Below are 22,038 nucleotides of genomic sequence, written 5' to 3' on the forward strand. Positions count from 1 at the left end.
TTTTTTTCTACTTTCCATAGTTCTAGATTTTTTGTTTCTTAAGAGGATAGAGAATGTTTATCTGTTGGGTAATTTATCAGTTACAAGGCAGCACTCATATCTCATACTGGCACAGCTATTTCCTACTACTGACAGAAAATATGCAGAGCATGCTGGGGGTTGATTAGATATGCAAAATGAGTAGTAGCTATGAAAGCAGAAATGGAAGATCAGGCACAAGGTCTACAAAGGAGTCTGATATCCAAACAGACAGAAGGAGATCAACATCAGTGTATTTTTCCATGATGAGAAATCAGTTTAAATTTTGACTCATGACTATAAAAGGAGGGACTGGGAGATTTTTAGTACAGGAGAACTTGGTTTCATATGTTCTATAAGAATGCTCTTTCCAGTGGATATTTCAGAAGGGTAATGGGCCACGAATTACCTGCAGAGGCAGATGGATGGGATGGAGACTCCAAAAGTTTGGCTTAAAAAGGACTGAGAACAGGGAAGTTGAGATGAGAGCCAGCTAATGTAGCTAGACTTCTCAAATGATGCATCCTATGGGAAAAAATAATGGTAGAACCCTTGGCCAAGTCTGTGGGTGAGCACATGCAGACATTTTACTGAGGTAAAAAGCTTTATGTGCTAGATGGGTGTTATTTTCAACAATTTCAATTTTTCTAAACTAGATGCTCATTAATGAGGAATGAGATCCAAGTAGAGAGGACAACATTTTTTTGGAATATCAGTGAAAGTTTTCATCAACATCTTGAAAGAAAAAAGAAAAACGAGGAAGTTTTACTATACAATCAAGGATATTTTTTTCTGCTCTTCTAGCTATCTTAATATTTAATAGAAATTAGAAGCCAAACGCAAAAATTTTGCTAGAAAATGCCATCTGGTGGAGTTGTCATTGGAAGGGAACTAGTTATATGACTAGCAAGCCAACAAAAAGCTGTAAATTAGCACAGGAAACTCCTCAGATATTTTATTTCCTAAGTACTTGCATATTTAACATATAGTTACAGCTTCATAACAGAACCAAACAAACAATATTAATGCAACTTACATTTTAATGATATTTTTGACATTGAAGTTTTCCAGTGGAGCTATATCTGGATCATCTCCTCGTTCATCTTGAAGAACAATTTGTTGGAGTATTCTGTCCAACAGCTGCCACTGCTGAAAATTTCCTCCGTTCCTCTTATCTATATGAAAAATGAGCAACACATGAGAACTTCCATTTTCACGCCAAAGTGCACAGGTTTACTGACAGATGGGCATTTCTTCCTTTCTGGTCACTATGTTAATCCCATAGGTAGTAAATTACAGAACACAGCACCTAAGGCTGAATTATTGCTGACAGATTAGTTGCAAACACTTAGCATATTGGAACAAATCATAACAGGCATTTGCAACCCTATGCCTGACCTATACCTTCAGGTTCTGTGATCCTCTTGACAGACAACTACACCTTGTGCTTTAGATGCTTACAGAAGTGATTCCATCACTTATTCAGTATTTTATGCAGCTTGATGGTATTTTATTTTATTTAGCACCTAGGCAACACTATGATCAAGCACTATAAAAAAAGTCAGATCTTCCATCTGCGTACTCTTATCTGAAAGTCAGTCAAACTCAGCTGACATGAAAAGTTCATATAAACGTGGTCAAAATTTGTGGAAAGAAAATAAATTGAACAGAAGGGACTGATCTTCTGGATGTCAAATTTAGTTGCCATCCATATTGCCAGAACAATACGAAGTTCACCTTAGTTCCCTAGGTTACATAATCTAGACCTTTATATTATTTCAAATTGCTCCATTGCAATCCTGTTCTATCCTAGAAGGATTTAAATCTTCTGCCACCAAATATTCCAAATCAATACACAAAGCTCAAGTACTGTCTTAAACAGTAACAGTAAAGAGGCCACTGACAAACACTGGCTAGAATTTGTGCAAGGCAGTACTTTCATCTAATCAGTTCCTCAAAATATGCCACAATACCTCCTGAAAAAGTACAGTAATTCTCCTTCATCTTGATTTCTCAGTTTGACTGCTCAAGTATGGCTGAAAGTAACCAAAACAAATCCCTGACTCATAACAGGATTAAGGCAGGTAATTTTTTGGTGATCTTGCTGTAACTTTGCTCAGCTCTTACACCCTGGAAACGTGACTGAACTACTTTTTTTCAGTTAACAAGTAGATTCCTATCATCTCTCTTTAAAACAAAAGCCAATGTTATTTTTCATTTTGAGCTCAGGAGCCCTCCACTGACATTCTGCCATAAGACAGCAGCCTGAAGACTTACTGTGGAATTTCCCAGTGACAGAACAGTTTTCTGTACTGTATTGTTTCACCAGAAAAGTTCCTCACTGCATTTTGTTAACATTCAAACTAGTATCTATTTCTGGGAAATCTCCGATCTAAAGCACAACAGCTCTTTTTAAAAGTTTCTAATTTAAAGTCATTATAAGCTCTGTCAGTGACAAACTGGAATGTCTCCAGCTACTTAATTTTATTTGCAAGTGCAGAGAGGTCAAACTGCTGCTCTAAGTATTACAACGAAATCTGCTGAATGGAATCAGTGCAATATACCATGTCCCTTAGCCACTGCCAACTTCTCAATGGAGGACACAAGCAGTGTGTCCTGGTATCTGCAACACTATACTCATGCCAAAATTTCACCCATTTCGTCAACACTCCCCTGGAAAACTGTGAGATACTCACATGGCATCTGCAAGCAGTGCTGAAGGATGGACAACAAATAGGGATAGGCATCTGTGTGCTTCAATCTTTTCTTGATCAGTTCAAACATTTGAGAGGCACTTTTTGTATCAATATGGATCTGGAGTGAGGGAAGGTAGTGAAATAATAAATCAGATTAAAAACATGCACAGTAAAAGCTTAACTAGCTGTGAAAGACCAAAGACCAACAAGCAAGACACAGGCAAGTTTCCAGCAACTGGACCTCTGCAGAGTCTCTTGCAACATGCAGCTACAAGCCCATTGAAGAGCTTGTACATACGTCTTCGAGATCAGCATTGATCTACCCCAGAACAGAAAAGTTTTCCAAAGCAAGGGGTTAGAAAGCTAGGAGAAAAAAAAAAAAAAAAAAAAAAAAAGGAAACTACAACTGCTCTGGACCCTGCAGCCCATTACTATTGCTAGCGGTTGTGAAAACTTTCCTTGTTTTATGCTTATCTTCAAATTCCATCCATTTTAAAATATTGACCCCTCTCCATAGCCTCTGGTGTGACACTCTTTAGGAGAGTTTCCTGTGATATACTGGAAAAAGTATCAGAGATGAGCCCAAGTCCTGTAAGAAACTCAAAATCCTGTAAAGGAGATGCCTGAAACTTGAATCATCTGGATCATCAGGACTGCAGGGTTGCAAACGTGAGAATAGTGTTGATAACATCCTCTGCTCCTGAACATTCAGCAAAACATAAAAAAGAAATCTTTGTCAGAGACACTTTGCAGAAGTGATTATTGTTTTTGTTTCACCAGAGACCCCATATGTTCTAAATGAAAAAAAGATGACTAGCCAATCTCAGCATCGAAGCCAATTGCTCATTTCAGGAAATATAAAAGGGAAGTTGCATCAAAGATCCAAAGAGGATGTTCAACTTCGGCAAGTTCAAGTACTCCACAGAAAATCTTACCAGGTCAAATCGCTTTGCAAGTTCCAAGTCATCTTCATTTCTGACCATTTCAAAGAAATCTAAGTGCCTAAGAGAAAACAGAAAAAACAAAACTACCAACTGTCATAGCGTAACTCAGACTTCAAAACGTGCCACCACAGAGAATTCAATGCTTGGAAATTGGCATGTGCCATTTAGTATGTGCATTTTCTACTTCACCTGCTGATTTTAATTTTAAAAACAATTATTCCTTTTGTCTTTTAAAGGGAGTCAGTTTTAGGAAGAGACAGAAACAGCTTGGTGCTTGAATGTGAAATGCAAAAAGAGGAGAGCTCTTAAGAACGCTTTCTGTGATCTATGACTGTTCTCAGAAAACATTTCTTACCTGTCAAGTGTCGCATTCTCATGCTCTCTTAGCTTGTCAATAACAGGTTGAATTCCCAGCATTAGAAACTCATATCGTAGGTGTAATCGGAACTCTAAATTGTCCTTATAAAGAGAAGAAAAAGAATTTACTAAGTTCCAGAACCGTTTAATCACATTTAAAATGATTCACTTATATCTTAAATTCTTCCCTTTCTAATATCCTCTTTCCTGACACCACATTCACAGGATGATTACAGGATTCCAGTAAATTAAGTAAAAAATGAATGTCTTTGCCTCTGTTTCTCTTAAGAATACTGTTCTCCTGTATCTACAATGAGTTCTGCAAGTCTAGTCAGAATAGCACACTCCATGTTTCAAAAAGAACAAAAGGTATGGGTACTTAACATGCTAGTCAATTAGAAACATATCTCCTGCTTAGTGATGAACAGAACTACAGTTCTTTCTTATAGTTTTTATATATATTTGCCATAAAATCACCAGAAACTCTGGTGAACTTGATTGATACTTTCATAGAGGATTTTAAAGGGCAGCTGCAGATACAGCACTCTGCCAGACAGAGCTCTTACAAGCTTGTTGCCTACTGCAGTTTAGCCAGAAAAAAAAGTAAAGCCAACTTTTAGTGACGCTTCAGTTTTAGTGAATCAAAATCAGTTTAAACTATCCTCCATATTCAAGAGAAAGAATTTTTCATGAATGAAAACCAACAAACTGACTTTACTGAATGGCCTCTCTTTGACTTTTTTTAAATTAATACGTTTGGGGTTTGGCTTTAAGTCAAAACATGTTAACATTTTAAAATTTTTCTACAGGTAAACCAAGATGTTTTCTGAAAGGCTGATTATCAAGGAGATAAATGCTTTGCAGTTCTTACAAAAACAAAAATGCCACAATCATTTCAGTGTAAGTAGTCAGCTATCTTAGAAGAATTAGAAGAGGCTGGGAAATAATAAATAATATGGAAGACAAGTGTAATAATGAACTTGACAATTCAGCATTATTTTCCACAAAATACATCCATTCACACAACATTTGTGACTTAGTCTACTAACCACTTCCAGAGTAAATAAATTCAAGCATGACATTTCAGATGGAATTTCTAGGACAGTGACTTACCTCACCAGCACCAGCATTCAAAACAGCATTGATAAAGGACATGATAGCTGTTTTGAGATTTACTTCATCTCGATATCGCCCCATGCTTCGGTCTAGCTCATTCAACAACGTCTAAAACAGAACAACAGGCTAAGTTAGAGGATGTAGTCTTATTTCTTAGACTATTTTGCTTACTGCTCATGGTTCTGTGAACCATGTGAATCATCTTCTGATTTACTATATACTTGCTTAAAGATATAACTTTGTTCAGCGATGGTTATTAGCAGTCTTGGCCAGGCACGTCACAATAACAAATGAAGAATAGAGATGGGAATAAAATGCTCACGAGATCATAATTAAAAACAAAGGTGGTATGTTTTTTTTTTTTTTTAAACAAGCTATTTGAGAAAAAGCAGATGCCTTTACAGTTCCTGCCAACATGATCTAAGAAAACAGCAGAATTGTGTCCTCCCTCATATTAGTTAACTTCATACAGAAGTTTATACATGGAGGATAACATCAACAGCACTCAAGTAACTTTCACTATTTTCTTGGATTTCAGCAGAATAGATTGCACAGGGAGAAAATTCTAAAGAAAAGCTGTCTTTTATTTCTCTATAGGAAGATTTGCATTTATTTATCTATTGGAAGATTTCTTGGAAGATCTCTCCTTGTTCCTTCACTTACAACCGTTTCACATGAAATAGACAATTACTGGCCTCTTGGTAATGCCCTTTTAGGGATTTGCAAATACAGGAATATCCTCAAGTCCAAACTTATTACAGCTTAAGGGTAAATTACAGAATTCAAATGGAAGTGCAGTTAAACTCCAGTTTTCTTTGTTACATCTGTTAATGAAACAGCAGGGGTATTCAGCACTCAGGGGTATCTCATACAGAAATGCTCTTTTGGTGTAATCTCTGCATACATGTAGATACACCATCATAATCTCATTAACACCACAAGACAGAAAGAGAGGGGGAAAAGATAAATAACGTTGTTAACCTCTGCCATATGCAGTCTATTTCAGATTAACTCCAACCGAACATTTACTGAAGAGGTTATATGTAAGAACTGATTAGCCACAGAAGCAACTCTACTTATGGATTTGTGCTGATATCTGAGAATCTGCTCTTCAGGATCTTCTCTGATCAGTTCATTACTCTAAGAATTATTTTTTTTTACTGGAAGAGTAATAAATTCCACTTGAGTTCTGTCAGTTTAATTGTATGGATCTCATTCCAGCATTATTAATAAAAAACCCCACTCATGTTTGCTCTGGTGATGCACTGGAAAAATGGAATACTTTTCCCAGGAAGTTTTGGCCACAAAAAGAGAAAGAGGATAAAAATAACATTTTAGAGTTCTACTCAGCAGATTCATGTAAACAGAATTTTGAAGCTATGATGCTGAGTAAAGAAGTTCATTTTCCTTTAGTTAGTCTTCAGTTCCTGACTACTGAAAGTGTTCATTTATAGCAAAATCTTTCCCAAGCTAGTCACCAGTTTCATAGGTCTATCTTGTTTCCTGTAGAAAATGGACATCATCATGGAAATATGCCCTTAGAAGCACAGGGAATATCCTCCAGGGCATCCCATGGGGAAAGAATACGTTCCTGGCTTCATGTGAAACCTTTGCTTGTTTTTCTGTAAAAATCTTTTGATCTATCATACACTACTGACAGCTGTTCTTATATCTGAGCACAGAATGTTTAACTTCTCTGCCAAGTTCACTGGATTTCATAAATTCTTTTTCCTGCAACTTCTAAATTGCCCAGTTGGCAATTGTGAATTCCTGGCATTTGAACTTCCACCATGTCCATGACTTTCTAATAGTTGTATTAAGGCCAAATACATAGGTTGCTCCGAAAGTAATGCCTCCTATTTATTTCCATGAAAACTACAACAGATACAGTAAACACAGTAACACTATCTGACAGAGCAAATTCTCAACTCCATCTCTAACATTATTTTTCAACTTTGTCACCACAGTGACTATAGCTTGCAATATGCACACTGTTGCTCAGCTCTAGAAAGAAACACTGTAAGGTCAGGCAATTTCTAAAGATCAGATTCCACGCCCACGCATGGCTGAATTCCAATATCTCTAACCCTTTGCAAATGGTTGAGGTTCAAGTCTTCACTTGTGAACATTTCCTTCACCACACCTCTTGGCAGCCAGTTCTCTGGACTAATTGATCTTATGGTTGTAAAGATTTTTCCTACTATTTAAGCAAAACTTTCCTCGCTTAATCTCATTATTCCTCATCACTGACATCCAGTAAGAATTCATTCAACTTGCAGAAAACCTCAAAAGGTTTTGGATGAGCCCTGAGGGGCAGAAGCAAATCAAATAGGAATACAGGACTTCAACTTGTTCCTTTTTAGCTCCTTTGCTACAATTCTGAATCAATCAGATTTCTCTTTGCAGATCATGCTCTGTACTGACATTGCTTAATAAACCAGGCAATGGGACTATGGAAGGAATGTTTCTAATCTCCACCTTTTCGACTGACAATATCAAGCTTTATTTCTTCACCTTCAGCTTTACAGTTTCTAGCAGCATTATGGAAGAAAACAGATTGTTCTGTCCAAAGTAACACAGTTAATATTTTCTCCAGCAAATGAAGTCAGCTCCTTTCAGTATGCATCAAACACCTAACTGAACTCTAGCTGAATGAGTATTCAGACAGCACACTGGGCTGGAAGGGGTACAAGTATATCCTGAAATATCTTTCTGGGTCACTACAGCACTATAATTTTGCAACTGGTTTGGCTCAAAACCCTGCATGTTAAAAAGTTCATATTATACAACATCATAACACCATGCATTCACTTCACAAGACAGATGAGGGAAAACAGCAAAGCAATAACTTTGAAATGCAACCAATGAGGTCCTTTCAGAGTGAAAATCAGTCAGTTTGGACTGTCTGATCTTTCAAAGTCCCCTCCAACTGACTAATTTTATTTTACATGGCGTAATGCAGACATTAACAATACTGAAGTCAAACCCTTTATCCTCAGTTTCCAGAGCATTTTAGAGATCATCACCTTCGCAAGAAAGTACCCAAGAAACTAAAGATGCAGCAACACTTTCGTGGTCAAACAGTGAGTAGCAATTTTGAAGACATAAGATGGAAAAGAAGAACAGTGATGACACCAAGAGTGCATCTTACTAACTCTACTCTTTCTGCTTTGAGGGTTTACTGTTTCAGTTTCCAAATTTTTCTTTCATCTCCCTTCTTTAAGAAGCAGAGTAGGATTTGTAGGCAAATAAGCACATTCAAATGAAAATTGGATAAAGCAAAGGCAGAACTTCTCCAGATTGCCTCAGGAAGGAGATTTAAGGAATGTCTTTCTATTATTGTGGTATTTGAGTAAAGATGGAATTAAAGAAAGAGTTACTTCAGGCAGATGGGCAACATAAAAGGAGGGTAAAAAACTAAAGAAGGCAAAGGGATCATCTCAGACAAGAAGCTATGACAAATGTAAAAAATTGGAATAGCCACAACATGAAGTAAATAAACATTATAGAAACTTTTTGCAAGTGCCAAGAAAAAACCTGATTGTGACAACCCTATGAACACACTGAATAGTGGAGATACAGGGTGAAGTTGTAGTTCTCAAAGGCTTTCATTTGAGGGAAGACCAATATCTCAACAGGAAAGTAAGTTCTGGAGAACCTCCAGTATCTGTAACACGATGCCTGCTGAAAGCTAAGGACTGAATTGAAAATTGCAGTTAGAAACACAGATGACATGTTGGCAGTTTAGAAAGAGGCAACAAGTACATCAGAGATTCCTCTCATAGCCAAATGTAAAACTCTGTTGAGGGAGAACTTCCATGATTATGAAAGGCTATGTATCTCTATTAGCTTCATTTAAAAACAAAAACAAAAACAAAACAAAACAAAAAGCTAACCCTTGCAAAAAACAAGGACAACCTTTCCAAAACATTACAGCATCACAGTTTTAGAAGAGTAATCTTCAGCTGTTGTGGTCTAGTGAAATTTAATTAAATTGACTAGAATTACAGCTGCTTATATCACACAGAAATTTCTCTGTAATATGGATTTTAACTTAAGATGCACAACTTGAACTGCACAAGTTGCACACTTGAACTGCAAGTCCCTTACTGAAATAGGAAGAGTTATAGCAATACACAGCCAATACAAGTGCAGTTAGAACTGCATCTGAAGTCTCAACTTTCCTTCTCTACTAATTGCTAGTTGATGATGATTCTTATTATTCTTAAGTAGCTGTACCAAGTATTGTGCTTAGAACAGTGAGCAAAAACAGTTTAACATTCAACTAAACATGCAGTTTTTTATAGTACAATGTTTAACATATAATTTGTTCATCATTTCACCACACTTGAGCATGTGGAAATTGGAAATAAACAGTGTTCCAATCCAAAGCTTTTACCAGAAAGTTATCTACAAGGTCACGTTTTAAACAGTTGCCAGCAAATAATAGTGTACTTTTCTTCGTCACTCTTACAAAACAAAACTAATAGCAAAACCATACAGCCTCCAACTTAATTAGTGGTTAGAACTTCAGAAATGTCATCAGGTTAGAGAATGAACAGATTAGTAGCTTTCATTTAACTTAGTAATCCGTCCTTTTAAGGTAAAACACAAGAGATTTTACTATTAATGACAAGCAACCAGGTGTTGGAAAAAAAAAAAGAAAATATAATGATAACCTATTTGAAGAGAAACATTGCCTTTCTTCTGCCTAGCTATACTGCAACATGCGCACTATAAAAATCAGTCCTTGAAGAAATGCATTATATCAGCTATTTCTGTCAAAGCATCCTTCTCGTACCTGGAATCTTGTTCTCTCTGCAGCATAGACTTGGTATTGAAGCATGGCTTGCAAGACTTTCTTATGACCATCTGGTACCAAGCAGACAGCCCCTAGGATCTCCAAAACAGCAATCTTGGTCTTGATGTTCTCAGTCCGTAAGCTTTGGGAGATGATGTTGATACTCTCTGGATGAGCCAGGACATGAGCCCGTCCTTGGGAGTTGTTCATCAGTGCCTTGATACACCCTATAACGGATGTGTGTATACGGCTTTCTGAGGTCTCGTAGTCCATGCTTTTCAGGAAGTTCAGCAAACAGCTCAGACCATCCAGCTCAATGAATCTCATCACAAACCTGAAAAAATACGCAGGGAAAAGAACAAAACCAAACTAAAGGTAAAGAAAATTTGTTTACTCAAAAGATATTCAACTCTGTGATCCCAGCAGATGCAAAAGCTGGCTAGTTTTAAATATCTGGAAATTATTCTGTGATCTTAAGAGGAAAAAAAAAAAAGAGGAATCAAAGATTCTATCACTCTTTTTCTGTGACTATCAACTGTAATGACTAGGGAGTTAAGAGTTCACACTTTGAACTCACAATACATGTATAGGAGCATATTACATGCAAGAGGCATATAAGAGCCTCTGAAGAGGCCTTGGCTGCATTATTTTATTTTGAAGATGTATACTAAAGATGCACCACTGCCAATATGCTGTAGCAAAATGTACTGTAAAAACATCATAAATTGAAGAAATATAGAATTATTCAGTTACCAAATTACATATCAAAATCTAAACCTACACTGAAACAGGTTTATATTGACTATTCTGTTGTTTCTACCACATTCTACCATTAAAGTCACCTTTATTAAGACTAAGATGATGGAAATTGAAGATAGAAATAATATAGGGAAAACTTCATGAATAAGCTTAAAGAATTAACCAAGCATACAAAAAAAACCAACCAAACAAAAACAATACTAGCCCATTCAGGCAGTCTACTAGAACAAGTTACAGAAATTGATGGAGTTAGATAAATCCATTCAAACCGGTCATTTTAGCAATGTTTCATTTAGAATTCATGTGCTTTAAAATGGGGATGCAAAGATGTGAAACAGGCTGCAAATCATTTCTCCAGACTAATTTGTTTACCTCTGCTTCTTCTAGAAGGTCATTAATGTAGATACATTTTTTCAGAATGCCTGAGCACAGAACCACATGAATTAAATTTGAATTATCAGTCCACCAAAAGGTACACCAACAATAGCAATTCCACAACCACCCCATGGTGGTCATGTGGACCTCAAACACATGAAAAGTCGTTAACTGCAGTCTGTGTAAGAAATTAAGAAATCTATGTCTGAAGCTCAGAGATTTTACCCAACCCCTTCTCCCTACTACATACTTCCTAATGTACTACTCTCCTCTTATCTACTTGTAAGATGCTTTTTCTAATATCCATCTGTTATGGAAGCACCATACTGAAAGGCTTCCAGAATTTCAGTTATCTCTGTTAATGTTTCTGCAACAGCAATACAAAGCTGAGGCATTCTTATTTATTTCCTGGATAAAATGAAATTTACACACATGGTGCACTCGCGGATACACCCCACACCATATAAGAACTACATGAGAGTTATGCTCATTCTGCTGATGGATTTGCCAACTTTCAGCTTATTCAAGGCCTGCAAACCAGAAACATGGCAAAGACTGGTGCTTTCAGCAAAGCTTCAGTCTGAGGTTTGGATTTTGTTCAAAACTGAATTTCAAAGTGAATATCAGAGTAAGAGCAGGAACACACAGGAACAGATGAACAGTAAAAGCAAAGTTTACCTGAAATCTGAATGTCTGTAAGATAGCCTGCAAAGGTTCACACAGGTCTGACTGCACAATTTTGGATGCATCTTCTTGACTACCCTCATAGAAGCAAAAGCCCATATGTCTCCAGGCTACATGGTGGGATCACACATTGTGCACTCGGAGTTTATTAAGTCATTAAGTTTGTTTTGTAAGTGGTTATAGAAAGATCAAAGTTCAGTTTCTGTAACGCTGCTAGCATGCAAAGAACATTCATGGCTAAAATAGACACTAAGGATATAATAGGAACCAAAATAAGCACAAACTCAATTTGTTACCAAACAATGTGAAGCCAATGACTATACCGCACTTCTCTAAACTTGGGCTTGAAAAGTTGAGTGGATCTTTGCCTATGTGATGGGAGGACCAGTTGAAATTTGCTCATCTCTAAAGGTCAGTTCTATGAATTCACCATACACATGAACCACTCAAACACACACACACACACATACAAACAACAAAATAAAAAAACAGACATTTTGCTGTTCTTTTCAGTTTCGTGGCTGAGAGAAGACTCAGGATGGATACCTTTCCAAAGACACAGAATCATAGAATCATTTGAGTTGGAATGTACCTTCAAAAGTCATCTAGTCCAACTCCCAAAAAAGAAAACATCCTTAAGAAGCAGCTGAACAAATGGTCTCTAAAGTCAACATAGAGATGAAATGCCTGCTCTTATGACAAGACATGAAGACATTAGAACTTTCATGTATTTTGGCCTCCTTTTTGACTGTGAAAAAAATGTGAAATGCACAAAAATCACACTGTCCCAATTAAATACAATCCCTTACTAAATTCACTGGCAGAGCAATTTTTCTATGACTTCTGGATGAGGTTATTCCAAAGATAGAAAGGTGCAAGGAAGTGGTACATGTCACAAACTTTGATTAATGACATAATTTAAAACAATGTCAGCATTTTCCTGTACTGTTCCTAGTTTAGAGAGCACACAGTGAGCTGCATTACTCAATAGGAAGCATAACCAAGTATCTTCCCATTTCAGCTGACACCAGAAGCAGTAATCAAATGATGATTTTTCACCTTCCTTTCCCAAAACACTTAGTCCTCTATTCTCTGGAAAGGACAGAAATCATGCAATAGGGAGACAAAGGAAGAACTGGTGACAGCAGTTTCTGGGACAGAACACACCCTATGAATTAGGATTTGCTCAGTGAGAGTGGGGAACTATGTGGGTCTGTACAGGAGAGAAAAAGAAGTGGGAGTTCAGCTGACAGGCTGAGATCCATAATCCCCACACTATTTGATATTTGTCTATCTGCATGCCTATACGCACAGATGTTTGGGTTCACATACGCATGTACAGAGGAAAACTCAACTCACACATATAAACTGCCTTCTTCCTCAAAACATACACATGTATGACTAACTGCCATCCTATATGCTCTGTATGCTGCAAAGAAACGTTTGTTCTAGACTGAAAGGTGTAAAGTTAAGCATGTTAGCCAACGCATTCTGGCTAACACACTCAAAAACTCAAGTGTAAATAAAGTAGGGTGTGTTTTAATAGGTGCTAAACAAGCATATTAAAGCCTCACCTCACCTCAGACTCTCACTTGACCAGTTTAGCACACATTAAAAAGGCACAGCACCTTTTAGCCTTTCAAGTTTTAGAGAGTGTTGATCAGAACGTGTTAGCTAGCTCAAATAACAAACTTTTCATCCAAATACAGTTGAGGCCTAGGAGGTAATGATCCACTGATGGATTCCAAGTGCTGTGGGGAACATCTTCTCTGTGAGACTTGATCCAGCACAGGAAACACAGAAAGATCATATGTTGTGGGTGTGCAGAGGGCAGGATGTTCCCACCCTGCTATCTGCCAAGGCTGCACTTCCCTAAAGAATCAGGGGACAGACATAATCCTGACAACTACTGGATTGCTGAGAAATTCATCAAAATGGGTTTTGCTTCCTGGAAACATAAATGATCATCTTCAGTATGAACTGGAATGCAATATGGCTAAATCAAACTAAAATAACAAGAGGTAAATCTGAGCTGAACAGAAGGAGAAATGTAGACAGCAAAGGGAGTTAGTGCTTATGACTTAGAATACCTCTCTGGATCAGACTTTTTTTCCAGACTTTTTTTAAGTTTTTACCTTTTTTGCATTTCTGAACCTCCATCTTCAGGTATTAAAAAGAAAAAAGAAAGCTCTTCTCTCCGCTTCTGTCCAATAGTTGTCATCACTCTTGTTTATAGTCACAAGCTCTCACAAACCCAAAGGAAAATCTGTTTCCTTACTAGATGCAGATGTGGGGGTTTTGCTCTCTAGGATTGGGGCTGTTCCTCTGTTCTGGGATATAACCTGGTTTTATAACTTCAGGGCAGCTCCTAAATACCAAACCAAAATGCATCTGCTTAGACTGGGCCAACTAGCCTCCCAGGAGTACTTCTAGCACCTTTTCACTTAAGAGGAAAGGAACCTGAGTTTGGGAAGGTCTGCTTCGGAGTTTGTTGGTATTAGAGCTTGTGCCTTGAAATAAAGGCACAGATTAATGCCATTACTCTGCATTTTCTACTACAAGATGCACAGTTCTACAGTAAAATGAAACACAGTCAAACACATGCATTTTTCTTCTTTTGGCCTAGATTGGAGAATTCAAGCAGAGGAGTCTTTTGGTAAGCTATCAGAGCCCCTCTGTACCCTACTGACAAACAGATTCCAGACAGTCTATTCTGTGTGAATTTTGGTATCTGTTTTCTTCAGAGGTCCGATGAACAGAAGTAGCAAGGAAAATAGGATTTGATGTCCAAATTTAACTAAAAAGACTAGTATTTTGAAGGCTTGGGTATAGTACTGTGTATGAGAGGGATCTGATGGAGCTGAGGGCCTCTCTACTGCAACCTTCCATCAAGAAGAAATTGGCTTGTTGATCAGTCATTGGCATGCAGCCTATTTGGCAGCTAACAAATGGAGTTGCTGGAAATTAGTTGAGACATAGGACTTAACTTAAAATTTGGCTTGGCTTAACTACTTTTAAAAAAAATGCCCCATAACCATTGCCAGTGATTTAGAAGAGAACACTTTATAGGGTAGCTCATAGATGCTTGTACTGAAGCTTGTTAAGGTTATCATAAACAGATGAGGCAACAGCCTGTTGTCAAGGGGACCCAGTAGAATCACTATAGGTCTGGTCTGGAAAACCTTGCAAGGTTTTGGGCAAAGCACAATTCTCTCTTCTCTTTTGCCTTCCTCTCAGGAAGGAGGCTGGGATATCCTATTCAAAATGATGGAGTAAAACAACCTGCGGTGGCCAGCAAAGTGTTTTGGCTGAATGCAAAAGAGATACCTAGCTACTCAGAAATGTTCAGTGGTATGAAAAAGCTTTCACAGAGGAAGCATCACACCAGCTCCAAATTAGTGTGACAGAGTTGCTACATCATGTCTCAGCAGCACAGACCTGTGGTTAAAAATCTCTGTGAAAACTGGGCATTTGGCAGTTGCCTCAGTGTCTGTTTTAACATAAAGTTGAACTACATTTTACCATCTTCTGCTTTAGGACAGTGGCAGTGAGAAGCAAACGGATGCTTGTCCCCTTATGCTAGTTCTCAGTACAGGTTCTCTGTAATAGAGCTCCAGCTATGAACCTGCCACCACAAACAGTTTTGGGTCACAACACAAGAAGTCTGACTGCAAATGAATCTCAGAAAAAGCTTCTCTGTGCTGAAGACTTCATTCTACCTTTTGTCTTCTGCTCAGTATCTTGACATTCACACATGAAGGGAAAAACTATAAGGTCTGAAGGCCTCTCTATATTTGCTTGCTGGCTACAGAAAGGAGATGTTTCAGCACTTTAAAATCCTAGAGCTCCCTCAGTTTCCTTCACATCTATGTACAATGCAGGAGCAAGCTCAACTCAGCCTAACGGCAGTGCAAATTCTCTTGAGATATATATTTTTTAATTATTATTATTATTATTTATTTGTGTTTTTTTTTTGTTTTTTGTTTTTTTTTTTTAATTCCCAAACCCTGTGTGACTGCATTAGTGAAGCTCTCTGAAACCATGACTTCAGCATATTGTACTTACAAGCATATTCAGCCTATTTTGGTCTTAATACAAAGACATTCAGACCAAATATTCCCCTAGATTGTATCAGCCATGGTTACTGCTTCAGCACAGTTTCCTTCTAAGTGTTAAATACTAAAGGTTCTTATGCTAGTCAATTTGCAATTGTTCACAGCACTGATCTCAGAAAAACAAAGATAACCTTACTTTCAAAGACACAGTACACAACAAAGTCTCAACATTTCTGCATGCTGCTGTTACACACAGAGCAGGAAGAATGCCAAAGCAGGTGAAGTCAGATGGATTAGCTGCTTTGTGCCAAACAGTTCACATTACTATAGATAAGAGGAAGCTGGAATTCAAAGTTCATAGCAGAGGCTATGATCTTGCCTGTCATAAATCAGATCACATGGGGTGCTCAAGGGGCTATGAGGTTAGTAAGTTTGATCTTCATAGTCCTTACCTGCATTTGCATAGATCTGCCACATGTTTTTCACAACAGAATTTGTTTTTTATTTTCCTGAAGCTATACGCTTCAACATTAGTGTGCCCTTCCAGCTAGACAGGTTCGAAACAGGAACTGTAGGGCTCTCTGTGGACTGTCTGAACTATTAGAGAATGCTTGCGTGAGGTGAAACAAAGAGGTTTCTGTCTTTGCCAGTCTTTCTTATTCCACATCTGACCATAGGGAGGCAGTGAATTGCGATGAAAGAAGAACAACATTACCTCATGGGCTGAGTCCGCAGAGCTGTCTTCAAATCTTCAACTATTTTATTTTTCATTTCTGTTTCTTCTTCATCAAAAGCATACAGAGTCTGCATCTGTTCAGAAAGGGAGATGACAATCAGAAAAGCTTGAGCTGCCTGGAAGCTAAGAGAGGGGCCAGGAATTATGAAAAACAACTATCCCATCAACCCATGGAGAGATGCCTGCCGACCTCTCACCAGGAAAGCAGTGTCTCAACTACAAAACTGAATCCAGATGAGGCTGCTCATGTGGACTGGCAGCAGCATACTGCTTTGCCACACCAGCTAAACCAGGATTCTCAGATTACTCCCCCAAAATCATACATGCCAGGATGCCCTTAGAAAACTGTACCCAATTTGGAATGGTGATACATTGTGGTGATCTATGATATTGGAGGCAAAATACGTACAGAGATGCAAAATCTTATTAGACTGACACAACTGGAGGGGTATAAGAAAGAAGAAAAAAAAAAAGAAGAAGAAAGAAAGACAACTTCTGTCTCAAGTTTCAAAGCAGAAAAGCTTTTTCTTCAAATGACTAGACAGCCTGCAAGTATCCTGGATTACAGTTTGTATATCTAAGAGTTTGACTATTTTTCCCTACCCAAATTATTTCATCTGGTTTAAGATCCTGATTTTTGTACACACTTCACCTTTGCTAATTAGGAACATTTCCTGCAAAAAGCAGTAAAGAGTATCATAAAATCCCTGTCCCTGGTTTTTAAGAAAAAAACAGAAGCATGCAGAGACTAGAGCCTATATTTTCACGTTTTCTTTTTGGGAGCTCTCTCTATCATTTTTCCCCCTGATACACAGCTTGCAGTCATCTGGAACTGAAGATGCTGTGAATCACTGTAAATTAGGGTGAGAGATTACGAGTGGAATACAGTTAAAATATGACATTCTCAAAATAAAACAATGATAATATGAAATAAGACAGTAAACCCGGAAATCAGGGCTCCAGACCTGCACTCAGCACCACCACAATCTTGTGGGTATAATGCAAGACTCTTCAGTGCCCATCACATGCACCATTCAAGCCCAGAGCTTCAATGTGTGACTTCACAAAAAGTCAAGACTGAATATGAAAATTCTTAGCCTACAGCTGTGTTTTCTTAGGCTCTGTTTTAATTGTAAAACAGAGAGGATAAATGCTTTTCTTACTGGCAGGATTTCTGGGAGATATCACTCAGTGGTATCTGGAAAGTAGCTTTGAAACCAAATGAATACCCCAATTAAACTAGTATTATCTGTAAAGGTTCATTTTATCTCTCTGGGATGGAATCTGAGTACCTACAATTATGGTCCATTACAGCAAAATATTTAAGTCTTTATTTTATTATTTCGCTAGCATGAAATAAAACCTTTCTCATTGAAACTCCCTTCAGCCCTCCTACCCAACCACCTCACTTCCCTTGGAAATACTCCTATGTTGCTTGCTTTTGGAAACCATGTGGTGCCAACACATGTCAGATCCTGAGGGTGGTCATTTGGCTACATGTCATTGCTGTCTTATGCTGAACAGCTGGCATAAGGAGATGTGTTTAACTCTAGGGGTCCTCTCTCTGATCCTCGCTAAAGTCAAATTCACTCAGTAACAGAGCGAGCTATTTCCTGCCTTAATGGAATGACAGAGCGCTACTGATGGAAAATGAGCTGATGATGTTTTATCTTTTGCCAGCATCCCCCAACAGCCAGAAACATAAATCGAAATGCTTAAGCCAAGCCATATATGATTCTCCTCTTTGAAAAATAAACAGAAATCCTGAAAAGGTATTATGGAATCTCAATGGCAGAGTCCTGGGGTGTGATCTGAGGTTTGATTTGTATTTTCTTGGGTGATGGCCCATCTGGTCACCTTTCCTTTCGTCCATAAATGCTCCTTTGAAAGGCTCCCATTCCTACAACAGCTTAATTTCTGCTCTGAGCCATTGTGGGGTGGGAAGCGAATGGATGTCAGGAAGGTGCTCAACAGTATTCTGTTGAGAGTGAAAAAGGCCCACTTCCAAATGAAACAAACACAAATAATCCTGCCTTTACAACTGAGGGCGATTACAGAAAACCCCTTTTCTAAAGCTGCAGGCAGCCAAGAGCCCTTCATTTCTCACTCCTGTGCATGGCCAGGAACTTAAATACTCATGCCCTCTCTAAAGATAGCTTGGTCATGCATTTACATTAAGAAATAACTTTCTCAGCAGGAGTTATAGAAAATACAACTGTCCCTGGGAGACACAAGGGGAGGGAAATGTCATTATTTGAGGCTGGATTTCATGAGTGTGGCAGACTGATGAATTGCTTTCCTGAACTACATACTGCACTCTTGGACTAACGTCAGCTGTGCTGAGGATGCAGCTAGCTACACCAGCTAACCAAATATTATAGGAAGAGGAAGTAAAACAGGTCCAAGTCCTTATCCAGTCCCTAAAATGCAGTATATAAGGCTCTTCTCATATGCATATTTTGCACATTTGAAGGTTGCCAGTCTAAGTGCATCACCCAGGAAAGCATGATATCCGGTTATTTGATTTGCCAATAAAAAACAAACAGAACATCTTATTCATTTAGGAAAAAAATCACCCACATAGAATTATACATGTAAAACTTCAAGCGGTCCAAGATTTGAAAAATCTTAGCACAGTGTAAATTCCCTCACCTTCTCCTAATGTTTAATCATTCCTCTGAAAAGGCAAATAGAATACCAAAAGGACAGTACATGTAAAAAAAAAGACACGCATCACAAAAACAACTAGCAGCAGAAAGGCATTATATGATTGATTTGGTTTCACTCCCAATCTCACACAAATGAAAAGAAAAATGGAGCAAATAGAATAAATTGAGAAAAAGCATCCTGGATATTCTGATTCATCACTGTAGTCCAAGCTCTTTCTTTAGACTGTATCTAAAATCACAACTAACAAAATGCTATCACTTAAAAAAAAATAGAAGTGAAATGAAATGAAAGTTTGATAACAAATTATTGTATTGCATGTCTCCTATGACACATGTGGACAACATCGCCTTAGAAAGTTTCTTTAAAGAAAAGAGGTTAATTGAAATTCAATGTGCATCATATTTCTAGCTATGTTAGAGTTGAACCAAGAGAGCAAACTACAAATCATAAACTATGAATAGGCTATGAATAAATGTAATGTAAATAAAAGAATGTTCAGGAAAATTATTTTGAAGTAACATAGGTGTCATCAAACCCAGAGGAAAGTTATTATGCACCTGCTAAATTACGCTGGAAGACTAATATTTTTTATATTCTATGAAGCTGTTCTGCCCTGAGCAAATGCTCACTGACTCAAGGGAAAGGGCTTTTTTACAGCTGTATTTATTATTATCAATCTCCATCTCATACTCTCAGCTTAGCCATTTCTCAAAAAAGTGTTGTTTATCTGAAAATCTCTCCCTGGAAATGCAGGTACAGCCAAACCTCATAAAAACAAAGCAGTATTGTCAGAAGTTTTCCTGCCCGGTACAGTGAAGGCTGCGTTTATTTGTGCTGCCAAGAAGACAGTATCATGGGGTGAGAAGGGCAGGAGGAGCACAGGGATGTGCTTTAAATTGTGATATAAACAGGACAGCTACTGAATTTTTAAGAAAAGAAGTTCTGTTTGTTGATGAATCAGCAGATGGCAATGACCCTGATAATGGAAATGGCCCCTGATTGTGGGCTTGCAACCTGTCTGCAGTTACCAGCATTATTTATAGCATGTACGTATGAGAACTGGGCAAATTTAGAAGCCCTTCCTTCTAAATACCATTAGCAGCCATTCATTTCTCTCAAGTGCAAGTCTAGAAGACCCTCTAGCAAGGACCTTGGCCCCTTCCTCTCAGTCAGAATACAGAATCACAGAATGACAGAATTACCAAGTTTGGAAAAGACCTTCAAGATCATCCAGTCCAACCATCCACCTATCACCAATACTACTCACTAAACCACGTCCCTCAACACAAAATCCAAATGTAATACCTGAAGGATGGGATGTTTTCTCCAAAGGAATTGTGCACTCCAGGTTAGTAAAGAGATACAGTTTTACAGTTACACACTCTTGTGAGAATTAGGATCAAAAATTAGTAACATTTAAAAAGTCACAGTGACAGAAACAGTTGTGGGAACAAAATCATGCCTAAAATGCATGGCTTTGTAAACTGGATTAGGATTCTGTGACCTCAAGTCTACTGTGAAAGTGCTTCCTAACACAGTGGTCTAAGGTTACAAGTAGAGAATGTCAGATATGTCAGGAATCACCATGCTGCTCTCAAGCATAACGTGTGAGAGACAGACATGATGAGTCTGCAGCACATCTTCTGAGAAAATGATCCCTGAGCATGGAGGCCTTGGCCTGCTGAAATTCAAAATTCACCAAAAGATACTTAAGGATCTCAGTGGGATAATGGTGCCATTTTCATTTTATCAGTGGGAAGAACTTTTTTGCCAAGCTGGTATATAAAACCAAACCTTGCAATTAAACAAAAGGATACAGAAAAATATGTGAAAGCTGCATGTACTTATGTACTTAATTCACATGAGACGCAAATATTAAATTTTATTATAAAAAAAGCAAGAATTAAAACACTTTGAACTAACACTTCTGTGTTTATTGCTGTTTATTTCAACTGGTATTTCTTGCTACATTTCTAATTAACGTATAGCAATACCTGATAGCACCCAGGAGACACAAACTGAAACAGACTACACAGTGTCAGGAAGCAACATGAAACAGGCTTTCTTCCACTACATCTGAGTCAATTTCACTTGGATGCACTTAAAAAGTAGTAATAAAAAAAAATGCTCACCATCACTAAATTTAGGACTGAAGTTATAAAGGACCCAAAATAACCATTTGGACGTTAGGAATCTCAGAGGTCTAAATAATAATGAATAGAGCATGTCTTGTTGGAGCTGTTTCTCAGCTGTGTCGTTCCAGTTTTCCACTGATACAACTCCTATGAAATCAAGTCAATCAAGCTTCACCTGCCTAAAATTGAGGCAACTAAGTGGTAAATCAGAAGCAGTGGTTTAACCTCAGTGTATCTTCTTAACACCTCAAGCAGAAGAGTAAATCATGAGGCTGAAAGCTAAGAAAAAGGTTATCAATCATTCAGTGCTGAGCCATGCAAACAACATTACCAGGGATGGTGTTTATTGGTGCTCTTAAAATGTGTTTAAAATTAGAAACTTAGGCCAAAACATAATCTCATTCCATGGAACTGCTCCAGATTTACAGTAGTGACATGCACATACTCACTCCAGATTTAAAGACTAGTCCAAAAGTCTCTGAAACCAATGGAAAAATTTTCAGTAGATTCAAAAGGCCTTGGATCAAATCCTACCAGAAATATTTTGCACAATATCATTGCAAGGTTTCATAGTTGTTTTTTTTTTTTCCTTAATGGCCCTTGTAGAGCAAATTTGTTCAATCAAGAAATCAAAGCACAGTGCCATGCCAGCCACAAAAGCTTAATCTTTTTTTTTCTTTTTTTTTTTTCTA

At 37.8% G+C, this 22,038-nt stretch overlaps 1 protein-coding gene across 9 annotated transcripts in view; it reads right to left on the bottom strand.

The window, feature by feature from the left end:
* Positions 1-22,038, bottom strand: part of DAAM2 (dishevelled associated activator of morphogenesis 2) — a 207,220-nt gene that overhangs the window by 49,763 nt on the left and 135,419 nt on the right. For all 9 annotated transcript variants that reach the window (XM_090135194.1, XM_090135195.1, XM_090135198.1 and 6 more), the window contains 7 exons: positions 16,521-16,615; positions 9,933-10,266; positions 5,129-5,239; positions 4,014-4,117; positions 3,650-3,716; positions 2,715-2,832; positions 1,055-1,193 (listed from right to left, as the gene is read on the bottom strand). In XM_090135194.1, coding sequence (XP_089991320.1) covers positions 1,055-1,193; positions 2,715-2,832; positions 3,650-3,716; positions 4,014-4,117; positions 5,129-5,239; positions 9,933-10,266; positions 16,521-16,615 — 968 coding nt within the window. The remainder of the gene's footprint in view (positions 1-1,054; positions 1,194-2,714; positions 2,833-3,649; positions 3,717-4,013; positions 4,118-5,128; positions 5,240-9,932; positions 10,267-16,520; positions 16,616-22,038) is intronic.

Source organism: Phasianus colchicus, chromosome 2, assembly GCF_987193195.1.
Source record: "Phasianus colchicus chromosome 2, bPhaCol1.hap1.1, whole genome shotgun sequence".
Classification (NCBI taxonomy): Eukaryota; Metazoa; Chordata; class Aves; order Galliformes; family Phasianidae; genus Phasianus; species Phasianus colchicus.